This window comes from Oncorhynchus masou, unplaced genomic scaffold (genome assembly GCF_036934945.1).
Source record: "Oncorhynchus masou masou isolate Uvic2021 unplaced genomic scaffold, UVic_Omas_1.1 unplaced_scaffold_648, whole genome shotgun sequence".
NCBI classification, from domain to species: Eukaryota; Metazoa; Chordata; class Actinopteri; order Salmoniformes; family Salmonidae; genus Oncorhynchus; species Oncorhynchus masou.
Genome location: NW_027012917.1, coordinates 240,093 through 248,570, shown reverse-complemented (window position 1 = coordinate 248,570; position 8,478 = coordinate 240,093). Strand labels below are relative to the sequence as shown.

Genomic DNA, 8,478 nt, shown 5'->3' with positions numbered 1-8,478 from the left:
ATCAATCATAATCACTAGTTATAACTACACATGGTTGATGATATTACTAGTTTATCTAGCGTGTCCTGCGTTGCATATAATCGATGCAGTGCGCATTCGTGAATAAGGTTGCTCCAACGTGTACCTAACCATAAACATCAATGCCTTTCTTAAAATCAATACACAGAAGTATATATTTTTAAACCTGCATATTTAGCTAAAAGAAATCCAGGTTAGCAGGTAATATTAACCAGGTGAAATTGTGTCACTTCTCTTGCATTCATTGCACGCAGAGTCAGGGTATATGCAACAGTTTGGGCCGCCTGGCTCATTGCGAACTAATTTGCCAGAATTTTACGTAATTATGACATAACATTGAAGGTTGTTCAATGTAACAGGAATATTTAGACCGGTTCCGTATTTCACTGAAAGAATAAATGTTTTGTTTTCGAGGTGATAGTTTCCGGATTCGACCATATTAATGACCTAAATCTCGTATTTCTGTGTGTTATTATAATTAAGTCTATGATTTGATAGAACAGTCTGAGCGATGGTAGGCACCAGCAGGCTCATAAGCATTCATTCAAACAGCACTTTCGTGCGTTTTGCCAGCAGCTCTGCTGTTTATGACTGCAAGCCTATCAACTCCCAAGATTAGGCTGGTGTAACGATGTGATGTGAAATGGCTAGCTAGTTAGCGGGGTGCGCGCTAATAGGGTTTCAAACGTCACTCGCTCTGAGTCTTGGAGTAGTTGTTCCCCTTGCTCTGCATGGGTAATGCTGCTTTGAGGGTGGCTGTTGTCGATGTGTTCCTGTTCGAGCCCATTAAGGGGCGGGGGGAGGGACGAAAGCTATACTGTTACACTGGCAATACTAAAGTTCCTATAAGAACATCCAATAGTCAAAGGTTAATGATATACACATGGTATAGAGGGAAATAGTCCTATAATTCCTATAATAACTACAACCTAAAACTTCTTACCTGGGAATATTGAAGACTCATGTTAAAAGGAACCACCAGCTTTCATATGTTCTGAGCAAGGAACTTAAACATTAGCTTTCTTACATGGTACATATTGCACTTTTACTTTCTTCTCCAACACTTTGTTTTTGCATTATTTAAACCTAATTGAACATGTTTCATTATTTATTTGAGGCTAAATTGATTTGATTGCTGTATTATATTAAGTTAAAATAAGTGTTCATTCAGTATTGTTGTAATTGTCATTTTTACAAATCCATTTTAAAAATCGGCTGATTAATCGGTATCAGCTTTTTTGTCCTCCAATAATCGGTATCGGTGTTGAAAAATCATAATCGGTTGACCTCTAGTGTGTACAGTATTTAGGGCCATTCAGTATTTATTTAGCTGTGTGTCTAACAGACATGGTCAATGTCTTAGCCTAGGCGGGCGGGCGGGCGGTTGTCATGGATACTTTGAGAATTTTGGAGGCATCTGTGCGGCCGGTTTCCAGCGTTACCGTTGAAAGGTGGACGAGGCTGAGGAAGAACCCTTGGTCAAGTTCATTAGACACCAAACCCAATAGAAACTAACTGAAACAGGGAGGAACTACCTGGATTTGTCCAATCAGAAACCCTTGTCATTCTTAATGACCCCTGTAGTCTATTATCCCTGTTTAAAATGACCAGACATTCTAGTTTGGGATTCAAAGTGTTCTTCTCATCAAGCTATTGGGTTTGACAGTTACTTTCAATATTTAAATGATGCATTTTAATTTTGCCCTCTAATTTCTGTGTTTGTTTTCGGTTGGAATTTCAGATAAATTCAGCATTTTCCAGATCACATATATTTAGCTTTTACATGAGTATTTTCTCAGCCTTGAGTGAAGCCCCTGTGGTAGGTGTCATGAATTATGAGGGGGGGGGCACGTTTGGTGTGGACATTCCTGCATGCACGCGCATACATGCTTTGGTGTTGTGTGTGTGTGTGTGTGTGTGTGTGTGTGTGTGTGTGTGTGTGTGTGTGTGTATGTTGTGTCTCAAAAATACATAACTTGTTCTTTCCTGCTGAGCTCTTTCCCCATAGATCCTTGTGTTGGATCTGTATCCATAAATACACACTGGTCTCCATCCCTCCCCGTTCCTGGGCTTGTTAGTCTTCTAGTGAGCCCCACCGGGGTCAACCACAGCCCATGATCTTTGACCTATGGACCTCCAGCTGGGTGTTGAGGGAGGAGAGGGGTCACCAGCAGGTTCACACCCCCATAGAGAGGCCGTGGGTACAGGAACCACTGTTCTTAACGCCTGTGTTTTAACAGGAAGTTGATCCATTCGGTTTGAGAGACTCAGACATGGATCGTTGATTGTTGAGGAAAGTGTCTTGTTGTCTCAACATGTATGAAATGATTTGTTGTGTTGTGAATGGTGTCACCTTTGGTTAGTGCTGTATAGGAATGGCTCTCTCCTTTACTTTCAATGGCCCTGACACACACACACACACAGAGCAGCCCAATCATTCAGGACAGCTTGCTTCTCCCTCAGTCCTTGGCCCGGGGAAGCTAAAACAACATACAGGCAGTGACACTGCTGTCCTGACACTGCTGTCCTGACACTGCCCAACTGCTGTCCTGGCACTGCTGTCCTGGCTCTGCTGTCCTGACACTGCTGTCTTGCACTTGTCCTGACACTGCTGTCCTGAGTCCTTGCTGTCCTGACACTGCTGTCCTGAAGCTGTCCTGACACTGCTGTCCTGGCACTGCTGTCCTGACACTGCTGTCCTGACACTGCTGTCCTGACACTGCTGTCCTGACACTGCTGACACTGCTGTCTTGACACTGCTGTCCTGACACTGCTGTCCTGGCACTGCTGTCCTGACACTGCTGTCCTGGCACTGCTGGCCTGACACTGCTGTCCTGGCACTGCTGTCCTGGCACTGCTGGCCTGACACTGCTGTCTTGCCACTGCTGTCCTGGCACTGCTGTCCTGGCACTGCTGTCCTGACACTGCTGTCTTGACACTGCTGTCTTGCCACTGCTGTCTTGACACTGCTGTCTTGACACTGCTGTCCTGACACTGCTGTCCTGACACTGCTGTCCTGACACTGCTGTCCTGCCACTGCTGTCCTGACACTGCTGTCTTGCCACTGCTGTCTTGCCACTGCTGTCTTGACACTGCTGTCCTGACACTGCTGTCCTGACACTGCTGTCCTGGCACTGCTGTCTTGACACTGCTGGCCTGACTCTGCTGTCCTGACACTGCTGTCTTGACACTGCTGTCCTGACACTGCTGTCTTGCCACTGCTGTCTTGCCACTGCTGTCCTGACACTGCTGTCCTGACACTGCTGTCCTGGCACTGCTGTCTTGCCACTGTTGTCTTGCCACTGCTGTCCTGACACTGCTGTCCTGACACTGCTGTCCTGACACTGCTGTCTTGACACTGCTGTCCTGCCACTGCTGTCTTGCCACTGCTGTCTTGCCACTGCTGTCCTGGCACTGCTGTCCTGACACTGCTGTCCTGACACTGCTGTCTTGCCACTGCTGTCCTGGCACTGCTGTCTTGCCACTGTTGTCTTGCCACTGCTGTCCTGCCACTGCTGTCCTGGCACTGCTGTCCTGGCACTGCTGTCCTGGCACTGCTGTCCTGACACTGCTGTCCTGACACTGCTGTCTTGCCACTGCTGTCCTGGCACTGCTGTCCTGGCACTGCTGTCCTGACACTGCTGGCCTGGCACTGCTGGCCTGGCACTGCTGGCCTGGCACTGCTGTCCTGGCACTGCTGGCCTGACACTGCTGTCTTGCCACTGCTGTCCTGGCACTGCTGGCCTGACACTGCTGTCCTGGCACTGCTGTCCTGACACTGCTGTCTTGACACTGCTGTCTTGCCACTGCTGTCTTGACACTGCTGTCCTGACACTGCTGTCCTGACACTGCTGTCCTGCCACTGCTGTCCTGACACTGCTGTCCTGGCACTGCTGTCTTGACACTGCTGTCTTGCCACTGCTGTCTTGCCACTGCTGTCTTGCCACTGCTGTCCTGACACTGCTGTCCTGACACTGCTGTCCTGGCACTGCTGTCTTGACACTGCTGTCCTGACACTGCTGTCCTGGCACTGCTGTCTTGACACTGCTGGCCTGACTCTGCTGTCCTGACACTGCTGTCTTGACACTGCTGTCCTGACACTGCTGTCCTGCCACTGCTGTCTTGCCACTGCTGTCCTGACACTGCTGTCCTGACACTGCTGTCCTGGCACTGCTGTCTTGCCACTGTTGTCTTGCCACTGCTGTCCTGACACTGCTGTCCTGACACTGCTGTCCTGACACTGCTGTCTTGACACTGCTGTCCTGCCACTGCTGTCTTGCCACTGCTGTCTTGCCACTGCTGTCCTGGCACTGCTGTCCTGACACTGCTGTCCTGACACTGCTGTCTTGCCACTGCTGTCCTGACACTGCTGTCCTGACACTGCTGTCTTGCCACTGCTGTCTTGCCACTGTTGTCTTGCCACTGTTGTCTTGCCACTGTTGTCTTGCCACTGCTGTCCTGCCACTGCTGTCCTGACACTGCTGTCTTGCCACTGCTGTCTTGCCACTGTTGTCTTGCCACTGTTGTCTTGCCACTGTTGTCTTGCCACTGTTGTCTTGCCACTGCTGTCCTGACACTGCTGTCCTGACACTGCTGTCCTGACACTGCTGTCTTGCCACTGTTGTCTTGCCACTGTTGTCTTGCCACTGCTGTCTTGCCACTGTTGTCTTGCCACTGCTGTCTTGCCACTGTTGTCTTGCCACTGTTGTCTTGCCACTGTTGTCTTGCCACTGCTGGCCTGGCACTGCTGTCTTGCCACTGCTGTCCTGGCACTGCTGTCCTGACACTGCTGGCCTGGCACTGCTGGCCTGGCACTGCTGGCCTGGCACTGCTGTCCTGGCACTGCTGGCCTGACACTGCTGTCCTGGCACTGCTGTCCTGGCACTGCTGTCCTGGCACTGCTGGCCTGACACTGCTGTCCTGGCACTGCTGTCCTGGCACTGCTGGCCTGGCACTGCTGTCCTGACACTGCTGTCCTGACACTGCTGTCCTGACACTGCTGTCCTGGCACTGCTGTCTTGACACTGCTGTCCTGGCTCTGCTGTCTTGACACTGCTGGCCTGACTCTGCTGTCCTGGCACTGCTGGCCTGACTCTGCTGTCCTGACACTGCTGTCCTGGCTCTGCTGTCTTGACACTGCTGGCCTGACTCTGCTGTCTTGACACTGCTGTCCTGGCTCTGCTGTCCTGACACTGCTGGCCTGACTCTGCTGTCCTGACACTGCTGTCCTGGCTCTGCTGTCCTGACACTGCTGGCCTGACTCTGCTGTCCTGACACTGCTGTCCTGGCTCTGCTGTCTTGACACTGCTGTCCTGGCTCTGCTGTCTTGACACTGCTGGCCTGACTCTGCTGTCCTGACACTGCTGTCCTGGCTCTGCTGTCTTGACACTGCTGTCCTGGCTCTGCTGTCTTGACACTGCTGGCCTGACTCTGCTGTCCTGACACTGCAGTCCTGGGCTTATATTTCACTTCGACTGAGCTGGTACACACATACCAGAGGATCCCTCAGAGTGCAGTATAGAGCATGTCTAGTGTGAACCATTACAGAACCTTCATCCTGTGTGTTGCCCTTTGTGGTGTTGGTGGTGGATGTGATGTCAGACATGAGGCGGAGCTGTTAGTGCTGAACTAGGGCATCATGTCCTGGCAGGTGGAGTTATCTGTGTGAAGGGGGTAGGGTTGTTCTGGCTTGTTGCAGTGCTTCCTACCACACTGTATAGGCATTGTTTCCCCCTGTCTAAAATCATTTGGTTTCAATTGGTTTAATTTTAGGCCCTTGGTGGTGTTGTAGTGTGGCCTTTTCAACCCACTTGTAAATGAAACTGGGGAAACGCTGTCTTATTGCTTCACTGTGATGTGCTGTGGACTTGACTGTTCTTGGAGTGTTTGTAAACATGGGCAGTAGGCTTCTGGCAGGCTGCCCTGTACTGCTGGGAAATGTCAAGTCTTTCTCTTGGACTGTTGTCCTCCTGACTGCCTTCTAATGTAGGCTAAGGCTCGGTATGCAGGAAGCCTTATCTTCTCCTTAGCTTTCAGTGTTTTGTCGGTTATCGATTTGTCTTTCTTCCAAAACAGACCTCTCACCCTCTCCTCTAGTTATTTCCTTCTCTCTTTGTCTCTCTCTTCCTCTCTTTCTCCTTGTTCTTTCTCTCTCTGTCTCTCTTCCTCTCTTTCTCCTCGTTCTTTCTCTGTCTCTCTCTTCCTCTCTTCCTCCTTGTTCTTTCTTTCTCTGTCTCTCTTCCTCTCTTTCTCCTCATTCTTTCTCTCTAGGCTCCCAGACCCTACTCAGAGCCTTCAATCTCTTTTTGCTAGGTTTGTCTCATGACCCTGCCTAAGGGAACAGGCAGGCTACAGTGAGAACGATAGGGCCCAGGAAGGTGTGTTCTGTGAGTATTTTGGGATACCCAAACCTAACCTCTCTCTCTGTGTCCCCACAGTGCCAGATGACCTCACCCCTGAGGAGCAGCATGAGCTGGAAAACATCCGCCGACGCAAGCAAGAGCTGCTGGAAGACATTCAGGTATGGTGTGTGTGTGGAGGAGGAGAGGTGTGTGTGTGAAGGAGGAGAGGTGTGTGTGTGTGGAGAAGGAGAGGTGTGTGTGTGTGGAGGAGGAGAGGTGTGTGTGTGTGGAGGAGGAGAGGTGTGTGTGTGTGGAGGAGGAGAGGTGTGTGTGTGGAGGAGGAGAGGTGTGTGTGTGGAGGAGGAGAGGTGTGTGTGTGGAGGAGGAGAGGTGTGTGTGTGTGGAGGAGGAGAGGTGTGTGTGTGTGGAGGAGGAGGGTGTGTGTGTGGAGGAGGAGGAGAGGTGTGTGTGTGGAGGAGGAGGAGAGGTGTGTGTGTGAGGAGGAGAGGTGTGTGTGTGGAGGAGGAGAGGTGTGTGTGTGTGTGTGTGTGGAGGAGGAGAGGTGTGTGTGTGTGTGGAGGAGGAGAGGTGTGTGTGTGTGGAGGAGGAGAGGTGTGTGTGTGTGTGGGAGGAGGGAGAGTGTGTGTGTGTGTGGGAGGAGGAGGTGTGTGTGTGTGTGTGGGAGGAGGAGAGGTGTGTGTGTGTGTGTGTGTGTGGAGGAGAGGTGTGTGTGTGGGGGAGGAGAGGTGTGTGTGTGTGGGGAGGGAGGAGAGGTGTGTGTGTGTGTGGAGGAGGGAGAGGTGTGTGTGTGGGGGAGGAGGGGGAGAGGTGTGTGTGTGTGGGGGAGGGAGAGATGTGTGTGTGTGTGGAGAAGGAGAGGTGTGTGTGTGGGAGGAGGAGAGGTGTGTGTGTGTGTGTGTGGGGGGGGGGGGGGAGAGGTGTGTGGAGGAGGAGAGGTGTGTGTGGGGAGGGGAGAGGTGTGTGGGGAGGAGAGGTGTGTGTGTGTGTGGGGGAGGGGGAGAGGTGTGTGTGTGTGGAGGAGGAGAGGTGTGTGTGTGGGGGGAGGGGGAGAGGTGTGTGTGGGGAGGAGGAGAGTTGTGTGTGTGGAGGAGGAGAGGTGTGTGTGTGTGGAGGAGGAGAGATGTGTGTGTGTGTGGAGGAGGAGAGGTGTGTGTGTGTGTGTGTGTGTGTGTGTGGAGGAGGAGAGGTGTGTGTGTGTGTGGAGGAGGAGAGGTGTGTGTTTGTGTGTGTGGAGAAGGAGAGGTGTGTGTGTGTGTGTGGAGGAGGAGGATGTGTGTGTGTGTGGGGAGGGGGAGAGATGTGTGTGTGTGTGTGGGGAGGGGGAGAGATGTGTGTGTGTGTGGGGAGGGGGAGAGATGTGTGTGTGTGTGGAGGAGGAGAGGTGTGTGTGTGTGTGGGAGGACTAGAGGTGTGTGGGGAGGAGGAGAGGTGTGTGTGTGGAGGAGGAGAGAGGTGTGTGTGTGTGGGGGGAGGAGAGGTGTGTGAGGTGTGTGTGGGGGGAGGAGGAGAGAGATGTGTGTGTGGGGAGGAGGAGAGGTGTGTGCGTGGGGAGGAGGAGAGGTGTGTGTGTGGGGAGGAGGAGAGGTGTGTGTGGGGAGGGAGGAGAGGTGTGTGTGGGGGAGGAGGAGAGGTGTGTGTGTGGGGAGGAGGAGAGGTGTGTGTGGGGAGGAGGAGAGAGGGTGTGTGTGGGGGAGGAGGAGAGGTGTGTGTGGGGAGGAGGAGGAGAGGTGTGTGGGGGAGGAGGAGAGAGGTGTGTGTGTGTGGGGGGAGGAGGAGGGTGTGTGTGGGGGGAGGAGAGGAGTGTGAGGTGTGTGTGGGGGGAGGAGGAGAGGTGTGTGTGTGTGGGGGAGGAGGAGAGGTGTGTGTGTGTGGGGAGGAGGAGAGGTGTGTGTTTGTGGGGAGGAGGAGAGGTGTGTGTGGGGAGGAGGAGAGAGGTGTGTGTGTGGGGAGGAGGAGAGAGGTGTGTGTGTGGGGAGGAGGAGAGAGGTGTGTGTGTGGGGAGGAGGAGAGGTGTGTGTGGGGAGGAGGAGGTGTGTGTGTGTGTGTGTGTGTGTGTGTGTGTGTGTGTGTGTGTGTGGAGGAGGAGGTGTGTTAAGTT

The 8,478-nt window shown here is 52.5% G+C and overlaps 1 protein-coding gene across 2 annotated transcripts in view; it reads left to right on the top strand.

Annotated features, from left to right (window-relative positions):
* LOC135536666 (cytohesin-1) overlaps window positions 1-8,478 on the top strand; it is a 141,416-nt gene that overhangs the window by 48,220 nt on the left and 84,718 nt on the right. For both annotated transcript variants that reach the window (XM_064962918.1, XM_064962919.1), the window contains exon 2: window positions 6,456-6,538. In XM_064962918.1, coding sequence (XP_064818990.1) covers window positions 6,456-6,538 — 83 coding nt within the window. The remainder of the gene's footprint in view (window positions 1-6,455; window positions 6,539-8,478) is intronic.